The sequence below is a fragment of the Podarcis liolepis genome, assembly GCF_965112155.1.
Source record: "Podarcis liolepis genome assembly, chromosome: 5".
NCBI classification, from domain to species: domain Eukaryota; kingdom Metazoa; phylum Chordata; class Lepidosauria; order Squamata; family Lacertidae; genus Podarcis; species Podarcis liolepis.
Genome location: NC_139556.1, coordinates 3759917 through 3776884, shown reverse-complemented (window position 1 = coordinate 3776884; position 16968 = coordinate 3759917). Strand labels below are relative to the sequence as shown.

The following is a 16968-nucleotide window of genomic DNA, read 5'->3' as shown; positions in this document are numbered from 1 at the left end:
CAGGATTTTCTGTTGACTGACAAGAAGCAAGCAAAGGCCTGGCAGGGATGGAAGGTGGCCGGCAGAAGCAGAATCTTTCCAGGGGGGCAGAGCTGGTGTTTGTTGCCTTTCAAAGGATGCATTTTGGACTACAGATGTCTTGGACCACAGCAGCTGTTTTTGGGTTCCCAAATCACCTCAGGAGAAGCGTAGTGCAACATACTGCCAATGATAAAAGGCTAGCATAAGCCGGAACATCCCTGTGTCCATATTCATTACCAAGGCATCATGCAGAGTATTGCAATGGGCTCCCTGTTTCTTTCTACGGCAAAGAGATTTTCATAGGCCTCAACAACAGCAGGCTCTTTGCTTTTTTAAAAAATATTAAGGCAAGGCAGAATTTGACATGATGTCATAAATGATGCCCACCTACCCCCGATAAAATCCATACACAGAGAGGATGGGTGGTGATGGGTTATCATAGCTTATAGTTACAACACTCTGAAATTAATAAGAACTGGCAAAAGAGTCTCACACTCTGGTGGGGTATGTAAAAGGAAGGGCATCGTCTTGCCCTTCATTCTGGGAATGCTAATAGCAGCAAGCAATTCTTTATCAAAGGTGAGAGTTAAGAGCAGGTTCATGATTCTTCTCCCGGTGAACTCAGTGGAACCATAAAGAATCCACATTTAGTTGTTGAATGTGTGCCTTAAGCTGCTGGACACTGCAATAGCAAAACAGAAACTTACTTTCATGTGTGTTAAGTCTCATTGAACTTGGAAGTTGGAAGGGCACACAAGGGCCATCTAGTCCAATTCCCTGAAATGCAGGAATTTCAGCTAAGCATCCATGAAATGATAGGTGGCTATCCAACCTCTGCTTACAAGCTTCCAAGGAAGGTGAGTCTGCAATCTCCCAAAGGAGTCTGCTACACCCTCAAACAGCTCTTACTGTCAGAAGGTTCTTTCAGATGTATAGCTGGAATCTTCTTTCTTGTAACTTGAAGTCATTGGTTTGAGTCCTAGCCTCCAGAGCAGGAGAAAACAAGCTTATGCCATCTTCCATGTGACATTCCTTGAGATATTTGAAGATGGCTGTCATATCTCCTCATGAGCTGAACAGTCAACATCTGCTTGAGCTACTTGCCCAGGAGATGACAAGTGGCTTTAATGTCCCCTGATCATTCTGGCTACCCTTTGTAGTGCTACATTATCTTTTTTGAGATGTGATGATGAAATACTGTGCACAGTTCTGGTTGTCAGAGTGTACAGTGTGGTTGCAGCACAGAATTATTTAAAGGTATTGTAATAATGACAGTTTTCCTTTTTATTCCTTTCTTTATTGTCTTTAGTATTGAAGTCCCCTCTCTCATGCACTGCAATTAAATGTGAGGGCAAATTAAGGCATACAGTTTATTTTTGAGACCATTTTGATTCTGGTGTGTAAATTGGTGAGTGAAAAACCAAATCTTGACAATGGCATTTCTATTGAACAAGAAATTATTACCTATGATGCCATGTGGGCAGAGTTCCCATGAGGACTGTTGGAGGGGGGTGCAATGGATGGTGAGGGGAGGCAGGAATGCGGGGGCCTAGCAACATACCTCGGCCTTGTTCAGGGCGGCACAGGGCTGTGTTTGGAAGCAGCATGTACATTCCAGGGACCACACCAAGATTAAATCTGTCAGTCAAGTTTTAATTCATCATAAAGAAGTAAACTACATTGGTATATTTAAGACAAACACTTTTGTTTTCTATGCACACTATCCACGGGACAGTCCCTTTTCCAAAATAACTACTTTTAACAGTCCCAGAAAAACACTTCAGAAAGTTTTCACATTAAATCAACTTTCTGTGCTTTCCCCTTTTCTTTAAATTCGTCTTAGAAGGAGAAAAAGAACCATTAAACCTGAAAACATTTACATTGCAAGCCACGTTCGAATGCATAAATTGGCATACAATAACCAATGTATCACAACCGTGTTTTACTTAGTTCACTTTTGTTTGTCAATAAAAGAATATAAAAATCTTGTTCAACAGAGTGTTAAGTGTATTAAAATAGATTTGTATAGTACTGCACAGTTTCTCCCGGAGTTGTGAAAATGGTTGAAGGGACCGTGTGCTGCCTAGTGCTGGGTGACCCCCCAATCAATCAATAAAAAGCCAAATCCCTTGATTTATTGGCACCATGTGATAGGCCATTGTGAGATGCTTCACCTGTGGAATGCAGAAATGGATTCTTGCTTCAGACCTCCTTAAACACAGGGGCAACATTTAGAGAGGGCCAGTGGGCAGAGTCCCCTACGCCCTTCCTTGAGGTTTTGACCACACGCAAATTATTTCTCAGGAGCACTTATATTTCTGGCCAAATCGCTGGTTCTACAGGCTGACTTACTATTGTCATATATATATATTTAAAATGGGTCTGCGTCTTAGGTATGCATGCCAAAGGCACAAATCCATTTGTTTAAAACAAACAAACAAACAAGGCTGTGTTAGTATTGAGAAAGATGCTATAATTGTGAATTACTAAAAGTAATGCAACAAATGCTGTTAAAATACACTGCTACTTTGTAATATAGGACTTCAAATCCTACACACCAGAGTTGGCTAATCCTTCATGACCTGAGGGCCACATTTACTCATAGCCACTCCTTCAGGGACTGCATCAGTGTGGCCTCTTTGCAGTCCTACACACTTGCAGCCTCCCTCCTCAGCTAATCCAAGCAGATCAGCCAAGGAAAGAGGCTGCTGCCCCCTTCCTGGGGAGGGGTTTTTGCATCCTCCTCCATGTTGGGCTCTGCCCACCCCAGCACACACACACTCCCTCTCTCAAAGTTTGTCACTGCTGAAAAAATTGGCAAAATCTTTGGGGTGCAGAAAACTGTCTTGGAGGCCAGATTAGCCCCCCCAAAACCAGAGGTTATCGCTTCTGCTATGTAAATTTACCTGGGAAAAAGTACCATGGGAATCAATGGCACCAACTTTTGAGTAGACATGTATAAGATTGCATCCTGAATATTCAAGAGTGAATCGCCCCACCCCTGGAATCCGAGATGGTGCTCCTCACAGGGTTACAGAATGGGAAAGTTATGCTAAGGGGAAACTGGTTTGTCCACCACTAACTTCTGAGGTAGCCTCAGGGCACCAGCAGAGGCCGCTTGGCCGGATGGGGCCAGACTGAGCTTGCTGCATCGGAAGACTAGCTAGAGGGGAGGGGGAATAAAGCAATTCTCCAGTATTTTCTCAGGCTAGTGCTAAACATGTCACATGTGGTAAAAATCAACAAACAATATAAAAAGAAAAGGTTTTCCAAAAAGCAACCGATTACTTAGAATGTGACAGCCCACCCCTCCCCCACAGCTCCTGATACATCCAATAAATGAAACAACCCCTTGAGGCAGTTTATTTCCTGTACTATTTAGCAGATACTTCTGCAAGTGAAATAAAACAAAATAAAGAATAATCATTTTTCACATTCCCTATTTTACAATAAAAATGCAGTACAAAAGTGTAAAGTTTTTTGGCATATCATTTGTACTGTCTTGACAGGAAAAAAAAGCAGCAGCAAAAAAGATTATTTGCTTTCTTTCTTTAAAAAAAATCTGACCCCATCCCCGCTCAAAATAATAATAAAGATCCAACCTGCTGAAGATATTTGTCACTATTATGGTTTATGCTAAACCTTGCACAAAAAACTCCATGAGAAAAATACATCAATAGCAAAATAAGTTGAAAGGTCCTGCAAAATTAAGGGGTTTTACAGGCATACCTCTTTAAATACTTCAGAACGCATATACAAGAAGCATCAGCATGAAAATACTTCAATATTTCACTAGAAATGCTAATTTCATACATTTTTATTTAAATATCTGTAATTCTCAACTATAATACTGAAAAAATGATTTGATTTTGAAGGCTCTGTGAGTGTCCCACAAATGCAATTCTTCTCAAATAGCCCCTTGTCCAGTTCAACCTGAATCAACGTGGCAGACCTTGTTCATTTAAAAGAAAAATATCAGGAATCCATGTTGATTTCCAAGCTATTCCATTTTTCACTGTCACCAATTAACCATTCCTGCACCCCCCCTACCAACTACCTGCATACTAGCTAACTATCTCTTTGCTTTTAAAACTATTTTCCCTTCAAAATGAGAACTTTTAAAAGTCCACCTTCCCTCCCCAAGGATGCTCCATTCCATTCCACCACCGCACTCCCCTCATTGGCCAACATATGCCGCTTCATTTTCCTTATCCATTGAATACTTTAAGGCCAATGCAACAAAAGAAAGAAAGAATATCCTAAGTACAGAATATCTCAGCAATAGAAAACTGCAGCAGGATCTGCTTTGTAGAAAGTTGCCATGACACCAACGAAGTCAACCGGGTGGTTCACCCAACATCCTGGTGTAATGAAAATTGACAACAAAGTCTTTCTGTTCCCCTGCCTCCCCTCAAGTCTCCTTCTCGATGCAGTTGCAGTGTTTCCACAGCTATTGTGTTTGCATCTATCTAAAGTTCACCTTTTGTTTTCTTTCAAAAAAGAAAGACCAGGTTTTCAGGCAGCCCCTGTCAGTTGTTCCCCTGTGTCGGCTGCAAGGCTTTGTGTACGGCAGCAGCTGAGGCAGAAGACGGTTTGATCCAGGGGACGGTTAGCAGGGAGGAGGTGGTGGTTGTCATGGTAACCTGAATCATCTGCTCATTCTGTATCAGTCTAATGAGAGTTTTGAGGCGTTCCAGCGATGATTGAACCCCTTTCTGCTGGGCCAATAGGCTGTTTTTTCGCTCTAAGCACTTCTGTCAAAGGCGGAAAGAAAGAGTAAGAACACATTCCATTGGGTGTCAAAACACTCTCCCTGCAAACATGCTTTTGTGTGGGCAAGCTCAAATAAATGAGTTGCACTGTGGCCCCCCTGTCGGAATCGCAAGCCGGGGGCTCGAAGGGTAGAGCTTAAGGATACATCCGCCCCTCCCCAGCCCTGCCTGAATGCATGCTTATGTTGATTGAAGAGGGGGATTCTAGTCAAAGCCACTCTCTAATCTGAATTAATGCACAATCTACAAAGATTTATGATTTTATTTATTTCCACTGGCTGGAATCCAAAGACCCGCACTATTAATTCTACATGCCCAAAGGGATTTCTCAAAAGGCCGCTTCTCTTGCCCACTACTCCCAACACCGGATGACAAATCACTTCTGAAAGCGAAGAGACCTTCAGAAGCAGTTAGTGATATGGCACGGAGACTTGCTCTTCTAAGGGTTGGGCAGGGGAAAATATTACATTGCCAAATTTTATACTGAAGTATAAAATGAAACATAACTTATTCAAGGAAGGTTGTGGAAGACTGTGCCTTCAGTCTGGATAGACTGAACAGATGATGTCGGTTTACATACAAATGGAATTTATTTAATATAGTCCACACACTTTGGCATGAATATTGGTTGACCCTTATGGAGGAGGAGGAGTATTTTTAGCAAGTGAAATGGACATGACACCCTCATACGAAAACACGTGCATGTAATTGACAAACATATTCCTCCTGTTATTAGATCCAGTCAGAAATATCCTCCGTTTAAACTTTATTTAGTTTAATACTGGTTACAGTGTGCATGCTCTTGGATGCATCGACAGAAATTCTTATCTTGCATCACTTTCACATGTTATATGAGCACAAAAGTTGTAGTATCAGTGAAAATGGGATTTATCTGCATGCATTCACTTTAAATATAATACAGGCATCCCCTCTTAACACTAAGGCAAATATCCAGGCACAATCTCCCACAAGCTTCCTTGAATAAGTTATCTTTTATTTTATACTTTAATATAAAATTTTGCAATGTAATATTTCACACTGCAAAGTGCAGAGCCCATTACCTTTCGGTCTCTATGTGTCCCACTTAATTCAATTGCTTTTTAATTTAATTCTCCATTTTATTGGATCTAGGCTCTCAATTGCTCCATTTTAATTTAATGAAAAGCTCAGGAACCAAGCCATTTTGTAGCATAATATTTTTGATTGCTCTCATCAGTTGAGGTCTTTATGTGGAATTGCATTGCTGCAGTCAACAGCCAAAACTTCTATCTGAACAATGAAGTATGCATCCTTTTCATTTTCTAATTCTACTCTCTACCTAACATAACACAGTCGCACATACAGAGAAATCTATTGAGTCTTCAGCTCATGCCGTTATGGACTCAGGCATGTACATGGTTATATTACTAAGTCTGCACAGTTAAAGGGAACACACCCCACTAAGTTGCCTTCTAATAAATTATTACTTTGCCTCCCATTTTCTTTTAAATGTCATGAAAAATTGATGGGTGTCCCTCCTGAATGAGAGCAGCAGTTGAACAAAATGTGACTAGCTACAGATGCAAATGCTACTTCTAATTTTCAAAATAAATGTAATAAATACACACACACACCAGATGATCAAACCTCATACATTGCTCACTGGTCTTCTGAATTGTGGGCTGCACCCATGCTATAAATGTGGGCCTTCTAAATTCCCATTTGAGCAAGAACAACAACTCCAATATTAGGGCTGATCTACCTTAAAGCATGTTTGCTGTTATTGTAGAAATTTAGCGTTTTCCTAATCTGTGTTATTCGTAATTAATTATCTGCAAGAATCTGCAATACTGAAGTCCCCTTTGTAATACTGCTTAGCTTCTTTATTTTGGAACGTGCTTTGGGCTTAGCGCTTTGAAAATCTGTGCGAAAGTCACAATTGCCCCCCATACTACTTCTCCCTCATGTTCATGGGCAAATATTTAAACATGTTATTCCTTCACTAGCATTAGCAATATTCAACAAGTGTTGTATGTAGAATATGGTTTGCTGAATGTATAGCATTTGGGATTAAGGTTCCAGTGACCACTGGAGTAATAGAGAACAAACAATGAAGATGGGAGGAGGAAGAAAAGACCTCAGGTCTACCTTCCAAAGAACAAGGATTTATTTACACCACAATCCTATGCAGTTTAACTGTAAAGTGTCGCTGAGTTCCGCAGGACTTACTCTCACATAAGTTCACATAGGTCTGCAGCCTTAGGCTGTAAACCAGTGCAAAGCTCATGTTTCAGAGAAAGTCACTAGGATGCAAAAGTTCAAGATCAGAGAATCTCCCAATGATCCTGTGGCATAATGACTTCCTTGATGGTGGACCAGCACAGCTGCTGCACTACACCTTCCTAATAGCCTACTAGCCAACACAGCTGGATTTAGCCAACTGGGGCCTGCTTACTCACAAGAAGAAAGTAGCCACAATCCACCATGTATGTCCACAGAAATTAGTGGGCTTAAGATTCAGGTAGGTAGCCGTGTTGGTCTGACGCAGTCGAAACATATTAAAAAATTGTCCAGTAGCACCTTAGAGACCAGCTAAGTTTGGTATAAGCTTTCATGTGCATGCACGAAAAGGTAGTTGGGCTTAAGTCCAACTACCTGTGCTTGATTGCAAAGTTCTCTTTACTCTCTGTGGAACGAGGATAGGGAAGCCTCCCGGAGCTCCCCACATTTGGGCCATGAGGCAGGTTCAGCCAAGCCATGGCCACCTGCCCCACACTTGATGCCAGCTATGGGGAAGGTAAAGACAGAGCTCGGGCAAAAGGGGGCTTTTCAGGCACCACAGATTCGCTGCTTGTTGGTGCTTGGGAAGCGCCAATCATGGAGCTTTGCCAGCCTTGTACCCAGTTCTCCCTGGGCACTGAGCACAAGCCTTACAAACCAGCTGATGGTCAGCCCTCGCAAAGCACCACACACATCTTCTGCCTGTGCAGTAGGATTTCAAACCACACAGGCGAAATAAATACCACCTGATGCCACTGTGATGCCATGTGACTTAACAGGTGAGAGACCCCACCCATCTATCACACACCCATAGGTCAAGTTTAAGGAGGTAAGGTTCAGTGAACTGCTGTCCAGAAACTTAAAGAAACATTCAGATTTGTCCACTTGTGCTACTTTCTCTTGATTTCAAAAGTAGCAAGTGCCTGGGCAATTTTTCAGGATAAGCCATAAGCCAGAAACGATACCTTCATTGCATTATTGAGAAAGTGTTCTTTTTCCTCTAGCTTCCTGTGTTCTCCCCTCAGTTCACTGCTTCTCTTTAATAACTTCCTCTTCTCCTCTTCTTTGACTGTGAAGCAAAGGCAAGAAAGCAGGCACTGAATGGCTGTTAAGATGGAAAATGCAACAGAGGAGTGTAAGAGATGCCTTGGGAGGGACCCTTCCGACCCACCTAGTGAAGAGGCATTTGGTGATACTGTCAAATACGTTAAGCTGATAAACAAGTGCACACAGTGCTAACAACTCAGTCTGAAGGAGGTACAGTAAAAACAACAAAAGTCACAGGACACAAGTAAAATATTCATAATGGGTGGTGGTGGATGTGCATATTTTACACTGGGCTCAAGGGGTTTTCATGTGCTAAGGACAAAAAGCAAAGTCATCAATGAACAGAAAGCACCCACCTAATTAGAATGCCGTTGCATGAATGGGCTCGCAGACGGCCTCAATTCACTGTGACCTTCTCTCTTTCAAGGAGAAAGGTTATAGTGAGAATTCCCCCCTCTGACCCACAAACGAAAAACGGTATTTGTCTCCTATGTGAAACACACACACACACACACACACACACACACACACACACACCCCTAGTCCACCTCCGAGTTTGTGAACTCTCAATTCAGATGTGTTAGAACAGTAATTGGGAAACCCTTCCATCAGACAAGTACAGATGTGTTCGGATGATGCTTTATTTCTGAGACCCTTGCAATCCACCCCCTGAGGCGACTCCATTTGGAAGTTGCTGACACTTGAGAAACCATTTCTTATAATCAATTGCTACAGTTCGTACCTGTTTTATGAGTAACGTAGGACTGAACAATCGCCAGAGTTCCAGCCCATGGCACATTTTCATCTTTCTTTAACACCTACAATTTCAGGAAATAACGGATTCAAACAAGTCAAGGGCACACTTATGTTATAATGCATACAATCGTTTAGAATTGCCACCCTCCAATTTATTCCTCAAAAGCTGATTATATCAGGACTATGTAACAGCTCCGTAAGAGTAGTTAGTTTGCCAATTTGTAAAATGAAAAGCATGGAAATATATTTAGAAATTATATTTTGCCTTTCCAGAAAGAGAGAACAAAACTCTCTGTCAAGGTAAGTCTAGCAAATGTCATCTGTAATACAACCAGACTGGTTCACCTCGCCAAATTTCTTCACATGCTCACATATGCAGTCACAAAATCATACAAACAGAAAGTTGCATGAACTAGTCAGCAAATGGAGGGAATTTATACGATTGCATATGCAGTTTCTTTAGCATCCATGATCACTGAAGATGGCTTAACCCTCTAGTGATAGCCAAGTGTACCATGACAGTGCTGAAAAAATGCATTAAAGGTTCGTGTAAGTCTTCCAAAACTTCATGTTTATGTCTTCCTCAACCATGATGAATTACTATGTGGGATTGCTGTCCTCTTATCACAAACCCAGGAAAAAACTGATGCTTCCAGTCTCACAGCTTTTGGGGTCCTTCCCCTCTCATGAGGGGCTGGGGATCAAATGCAGTTAATTGTTCTTTATGTCTAGAGTAGAACCTGCTCTATCTTACAAGGAGAGCAAGTGTTGAGCTGTCGGCACTGCTTGATACTGTAGGCTACTACTGATGCTGATGACTCTCTTTGCAGTTACAGTCATAGCTCGGGTTAAAGACGCTTCAGGTTAAATCTTTTCAGGTTGTGTCCTGCGGCGACCCGGAAGTAACGGAACGGGTTACTTCCGGGTTTCGCCACTTGTGCATACGCTCAAAATGACATCACGCGCATGCGCAGAAGCGGCAAATTGTGACCCGCGCACGTGCAGACGCGGGTTGCATTCTGCTCAGGATGCGAACGGGGCTCCAGGAACGGATCCCGTTCACATCCAGAGGTACCACTGTATACTGTATAAATAAAAGAGAAAATTATCAGTGGAGGCATTATTTTTAACTTGCAAGTGGTGTTATGCTTAATATCAATATTAATACTAATGGTGCTGGTTATAGCTTTCTTGGGTATATTAGACTGATAACAGTGATTTTTTCTACGAATGGGGGGCTAAGTTTGTCCTACTATGGATAGGATATCATTACGAAGCTAATGTTAAGTCACTCAATGATTTCATTGGAAGAGACTTAAGCATGTGCTTAAAGTTATCCCATTGAAATCAACTTACCATAAAGATGGTGGGTTATTTGATATTGAGTTGCACTGACTACACCATAGACCATATTTCTGGAAGTTCTTCCAGGAGATGAGCAGCCTGGGATTTCTCAGGTGATTAGATTTAGATATTATCTCTCCTTTTACCCTGAATACTCAAAAGTGAATGATTTAAACTTTGCTGTGCAAAAATTACTTCAGTGGGATATTCACAGAACAGGGAGCAATAGTGAATTTACTGTGTAGGCTTAGGCAAATCAGTACTAATGGACTTAGGATTTTTTACAAAATGAATAAGATATGGAGGATACTTTACCAACTAAAAGGACTGAATCCAGCATAGTTACTCAATATAAAAATCAATATAAAAAGTAAGTGATATTTAAGTTCCATTACTTTTAGTGGGACTTGGTGAAGACTAATTTCAGCTGCACTGGTGGTCAACCTTTACAGAGCTCATCAAATTTATATCTGTACACAACTCAACTCCCAGATCTGGTTTGGATAGTCACAGTGTAAAGGCGTATCTCACCTTTTCTTGGCACTTAGGACAGACCCAGACCCCTTTGGGGACAGTCTTCAAGGGAGGGTCCAAGCAGTTGAGGTGATAGGCTCTGGGGCATGTTCCACAGGATTGCAAATTGGCACCGCGCTTACATGCTGAACAATATTCATCATGGCTGACCTCATTCTGCAAAACACAAAAGCACAAGGAGGCAGGTTGTTCAGCTGATCTACAGAAGGAGCTCTCCAAAAGCAGACTGTGGCCATATAAACTCACCACTTTGCCAACAAGTCCAATTAAATAGATGAAAATGAGACCTTAGTACATTTGTAGTACTCCTACTTCATATCAATGATCAAAGCCTGACAGCACCAACCCAACTATTACACATTGTTCCTGAGCATGAAAGTCTTGGAGACAGGGGCCATCATTCTAAACAGAAGGGAAATAATTATTTTGAAGAGATTTGTTTCTATGGTGATGAACTGATTTTGCTAACGATATGTCTTCAGTGGCTCTTGGTTTATGGTGGACATATTGTCAGCATGTTAACTTGCCTGTGTTATGAAGGTTGTCAACATCACACATAATCTATATAGGATTGTAGGTACAGTGCTGTGGAAGAATATGTGATTGTGAAAAACATAATTGTGTGGTCCTGGAAGCATCATTTAGCTTGATAGATGGGATACTGAAATCTAAGGTTAGCATTCTCCGATTTGCTGTCTGTTTGTTTTCCATGTGTGATCACTAGACTGCGGTGGTGAATCTTCAGGCTGCAGATCTAATCCAGCCTGCAGCTCCCCCAATTCCCATTCCCCAGAGCCAGTTCAGGAGTATACCATGGCCAATGGTATCAGAAGAATTCAAGAATCTGGAGTAAGGTTGCACTCTCCTGTCCACCTCTCTGCAATTGTCATCCATTAGGAAGACCAAGGCTGACTCAGTTCCATGGCCAGGCCTAAACCCAGAATGGAATGGCTCCAAATAATCTGTGTCATCCAAGAATGCTTGCAGCTGCTCCATCACAACCCTTTCCACCACCTTTCCCATAAAGGGGGTATTTGTGACTGGTCAATAGTTGTTCCTGTCAAAGGGGTCTTTAGGCTGTTTCAAGGGAGCAGGGACAAATCAGTCAGACCCCCTCTGCTAGATTTAATAAGTCAGGAGAGACAAGTAATGGAACCTGGAAGATTCTGCATAGAGATAAAAACAAAATGTTCTTTGCAGTGGACAGAGGACGTGTGAACCCGAGTATTATTCTTCCAGTCATTTCTCCGTCCACTGCATTGCCTGCATTTTTGGCAAAACTACCCTGGACAGCAGTGGGGAAGTGACAATAGTACTTACAAATGTACACTCTGGTATGTGACAACTGAAAAGGCCCAGGGTGACAAAAAACAACACAATATCTTTTTTTAAAAAAAGCTTAAACAAAGACCCTGTTCCCTCGCAATATACAAGGTGTGGTAAAACATACCTGCCAAGATGGATCCTCATTGGCTAGCATTATGAAAGAAGGGCAGAACACAGGTTAGGAGGAGTGGGCTTAGATCCCCAGCTTGGTGGGATTTTAGGTAGGCTATGATAAAAGAACACTATGTATGAGCAGAAGGTTATAATCAGCCAGGCTATGTCTGTCCAAGTGACCCTACATGCACTCCCCCCTTTTTAGTTTATTCTTATACTAAGCTTTTTGCATTCCCTCTAGAGGAGGAGGAGGAGGAGGAGGAGAAGGAGAAGGAGAAGGAGAAGGAGAAGGAGAAGGAGAAGGAGAAGGAGAAGGAGAAGGAGAAGGACTATACAGACACTTGCCCAGCCTATTCCCAAGTAGGTTAGCAGCACCTTAATGAGGTACTAACATTTACTCTAAGGAAACATCTAAGGCAGGGATAACCAGAAGTGCAACAAGAGTGCTTCATTAATGAGAAACCTCCCACTGCTGGAACGTAAAGCTACCAATGCTTTAAATGTTAGTTCTGTCTTTCATAGCAACCCTTGTGTGAGCTAGAAACAATCAGGATGGGGATAACTCCCCTGAACCCATGACCTGCAGCTGATCAATATTCTGATTTCGGGAGAAGATCATCTGCAAAAAATATTAGTATGGAAGTGCCCCGAGAAACTAGAAATATTAAAAAGGTAAAGGTAAAGGATCCGTGACAGATAAGTCCAGTCGTGAACGACTCTGGGGTTGCAGCACTCATCTCGCTTTACTGGCCGAGGGAGCCGGCATTTGTCCGCAGACAGTTTTTCCAGGTCATGTGGCCAGCATGACTAAGCTGCTTCTGGTGAAACCAGAGTAGTGCATGGAAAAGCCGTTTACCTTCCCGCTGGAGTGGTACCTATTTATCTACTTGCACTTTGAGGTGCTTTCAAACTGCTAGGTTGGCAGGAGATGGGACTGAGAAACGGGAGCTCACCCTGTTGCGGGGATTCGAACCGCCGACCTTCCGATCGGCAAGCCCAAGGCTCAGTGGTTTAGACCACAGCGCCACCCACGTCCCATTACCACAACCCGCGTCCCATTACCACAATATTAATCTGGGGCAAAAATGGGAAAGAAGTGCAGACTATACTAGCATTGTGTACATATTTTCAGCGTCTGAATAGGAAAACTGAGTTTATCCTGTAAATTAGCAAGAAAGAGTTAAATAGTAATTTGCTATTTAGTGCTGCACACTGCTCAAACATTGTGCTGGTCTAGGTACTCCAGTACGCTGCTGCTGCTGCTGCTGTTGTTAATACCATGGGTACAGTGCATGCTTTGCATACATAGAATCTTGGGTTCAGTTTTCATGAGTTTGCTAAAAGGGTTTCAGGTAGCAGAGCTTGGGAAAACTTCTACCTAAGACCACGCAGTCGAGTGCACAGAATTGGGGTAGATAGACCAAAGCAGTGGCACATACATTTTGATCAGTGTTGGTAGCCAGCCATAATTTTCTACTAGCCAATTGTAAAGCCCAGTCCCACTATGATACTACAACAATATCATATGCATTTTCAAAACAGGTAACAGTTTCATTAGACTGAATGAAGTTAGATATTAAAAACTGAGGCTTTATCTAAGCTAAGGAGCATATACAATCATTATTTAAATCTACAGTGCATTTCATAGTTTTCAGGGTTTTCTTCCTTTCTAATTTTTCAGGATGATTTACTGTATAATTTGCATTAAAAGCTCAAATATGAAACAAACCTACATTTTCTAGAACTAGGTGCGGAATATATGTACTTTGGCCAATAAGACACCTAATAGAATTTCTTGTCCAAAGAAATGGATTTACAAAAGTGAAGCAAGAATGATTTTTTTTCAGGAAGCAGGAGTTCTGGGGCACCTTAAAGATCAACAACTTTTATGACATGAGTTCTCATAGGCTAGAGTCCAATTCTCAAATATTCATATATTTTAGCTCAAAATAATTTCTGCCTTGTTAGCTGAAAAGTTGGCATACAGATCTAGTAGTTAGGGCTAAACTTCAATAGGGTAAATTTTACAAAGTGCAGCTCCCTTTTTTGACTCATGTAAATTGTCATAAAGAGGAGGCGTGTCCTCTGACCTCTCAGAACTCCTTCTGGAGGGGATACAGATATATAATGTAAAATTAATTTTATTTTTCCTGTTGTTTATTGATGCTAAAAAACCCAATTTTACTGTAATTATTTCAAGTGTGGAGTACTAACCTATATTTCCATTCCAATAATTCAGAGATCTTACCTCTTGTGGACAGAAACAAGGGATTGTTCAAATAATTTGATGCAAGACGTTTCCTCTGCAAAAGATAACATGAATAGCATTGACTAAGACATTTCTTCCAACAACAACCAAGTCCAACTGAGAGGGCATGATCAGGAGCTATCCATACATGGGTGTCAGTAATATGCACATACATACTTTTTAAAAAGGGGATTCTATATCAGAGTGTTGGGGGGATCTCATAATAAAATTAACATGAGATTTCCTGGAGCAGTTGTGGTATTCTGTGTTAAATCTGTGGGTTAAACACAAATTCCTTCAGGAGCATTCCCTTTTTAGCAAGGAATTCCACGCAAGAGAGTTGTTTTAGCTGGATAGGTGTGTGTGTGTGTGTGTGTGTGTGTGTGTGTGTGTGTACACACACACACACACACACACACACACACACACACATACTGATGTGAGAATCAGGGCCTTTTACAAAAGAAAAGGCAATATATGCTGTTATAAATAAGTATTTCAATGAATGTCAGCTAACGTCATTATCAAATGTCAGCTTTAAATAGCCTAAAGAAACAGTGCCTTGTGTTTCATCTTCCCAAGTTCCTGGCATAAATGTGTGCTTTTCAAAAGTGGATTTTTAACGAAATTGTATTTTTAAAGTCCACAACGTATTTCACCATATGTTATGCCAGAAGCATGAAAAGAAGAAATGTACATAATTTGTATTTCCACTTCTCCAAAACTGCAATGATTAAATTTATGTCAGTCACATACAAAAGAAATAAGTGATCCCATTACTAGTTCATTAGCTGTAACTGAATTAGATAAAACTGGCATCACAGGAAACATTTATTGAGGTTGCTTTACTGAACATGCAACACTCATCAGAAACTACTGGGCTTGGGGGGGGGGGACTTTTAAATGTGTTTTCTACGTTCACTTGCAATTGCCAATCCCAATTTGAACCATTCCTTGGCGAATCAAAACCATGAAGTCTCCCTTCCCCCCTAAATCTCACTTTTCCTAAACAGCAGATGGTGGGATAGATTTAGCCTTTCCTTCCCCATGAAATAAGCTTGAGTTGTGGGTGGTAAATGCACAGAGCTAATGTTAAGATGCTACTGGGTTTAGAAATTCATGGCTATCCTATACATTTACGCCAGTAGGAAACTGATCAGACTGTCACACTCCCAACCAGGGAAGCACTGACAATGTAAGTGTTTCTCTCAACAGCTTCATAATACAGTGAACCATGGCAGCTATGCTGTTTTAAAGTCTTGTTTTATAACAGGGACGTGCTTTTATTTTGCAATGGGAAACTACTGTGGTCACTCTAGCGTCACGTGAATAAGGACCAGAAGTGAAGGGGAATGAAAAAGCGAGAAGACAAGAGATCTACCTCTGTTTCCAAAAGCCCACTGTAGGCTGGGTTGGCTGTGCTTCTTCTTTTCCTCTCCTGACGCTTGCTTTGGATTTCTGTAATCAATTGATGAAACGTTATCTCTGTATGTGTGTGATCATTTGAAAACATTTTTTTTTTCAGATACAACTCATTAGTCAGATGACTTTTGGCTTGTGGTCTGCTTAGACCTTATGTTTAGTTTCTAATACTTGTCTGGGCAGCGGCCCTGATAATTTGTCAGATTTTGTGTTTGAAGTTATTTCTGAAATTTACAATATGGTTTAACGCAGCAGTCTGGAACCTCAGGCCTGAAGCCAAATATGGCCCTGAAGCCTTCTTTATCTGGCCCTTGCAGCTTTCCCAGGTCACCCCCTTCACCAGCCTGCTCTGTACCCTCAAGTGCTTTTGCCTGGCTAGACTGTGTCCTTGAGATGGATGGAGGGGTGGGCATTTTGTAAGGCTGGAATGCCACCTACACTTAAAGGTAAGTGTTGCACCTCTTGCTCTGCCCACTTTTTGCCCCTGGCTCCGTACATGGCTGTTGTGCCCCCCAGGAGGTCACCCATGAAGGACTGTGGCCTTTGGGATGAAAAAAAGGTTCCACACTTCTGGTATAAAGGCTACTAAATGAGAATCCTTTGATTATCAGACAGATTCACAGATGTCTAATAACAATTGGCATAGCTCAATACCTAAACTGTTCTTGCTGGCATCCGTCTGTCTCGAGAGACAATGGACTGCAGCTCTGGGGGTGAAGTCAAACTGCTGCATTTGCAGCACCAAATATTGCACCCTGGGGAGCAATCCTGGGCAGTGTGTCTGGAGGTCCTGGGCTAACCAGACAACAAGGCCTCATCTCAGCCCCACTGATGTGGTCCAAAGGAAAGCAGAGGAAGATGTTTGGCACCAGCTTGGCTGCAGGAGTTGACGGAAGGAGGCAGACAAGGCGCCATACAACTGTCTTGGAGACCACACTCCAGATTTATGTAGGGTTTACTCTTTAGCCTTTTCTTCTCCTGAAGACAAGATGGCGAAGACCTGACTAGACAACTATATTAGAGGCTATATACCTCTGAATACCAGACATTGGGGTAAACAGGCGTGGAGGGCCCTCGCCATCAGTCACTGCTCTCGAGCACCCAGAAGCATTTGGTCAGCCACGG

At 41.9% G+C, this 16968-nt stretch overlaps 1 protein-coding gene across 5 annotated transcripts in view; it reads right to left on the bottom strand.

Annotated features, from left to right (window-relative positions):
- Window positions 1-1653: 1653 nt before the first annotated feature.
- Window positions 1654-16968, bottom strand: part of PHF21B (PHD finger protein 21B) — a 199141-nt gene continuing 183826 nt past the window's right edge. For all 5 annotated transcript variants that reach the window (XM_083503382.1, XM_083503386.1, XM_083503384.1 and 2 more), the window contains 7 exons: window positions 15803-15879; window positions 14422-14476; window positions 12184-12206; window positions 10731-10889; window positions 8842-8917; window positions 8018-8121; window positions 1654-4775 (listed from right to left, as the gene is read on the bottom strand). In XM_083503382.1, the coding sequence (XP_083359508.1) occupies window positions 4551-4775; window positions 8018-8121; window positions 8842-8917; window positions 10731-10889; window positions 12184-12206; window positions 14422-14476; window positions 15803-15879 (719 nt within the window). In that variant the 3' untranslated portion in view covers window positions 1654-4550. The remainder of the gene's footprint in view (window positions 4776-8017; window positions 8122-8841; window positions 8918-10730; window positions 10890-12183; window positions 12207-14421; window positions 14477-15802; window positions 15880-16968) is intronic.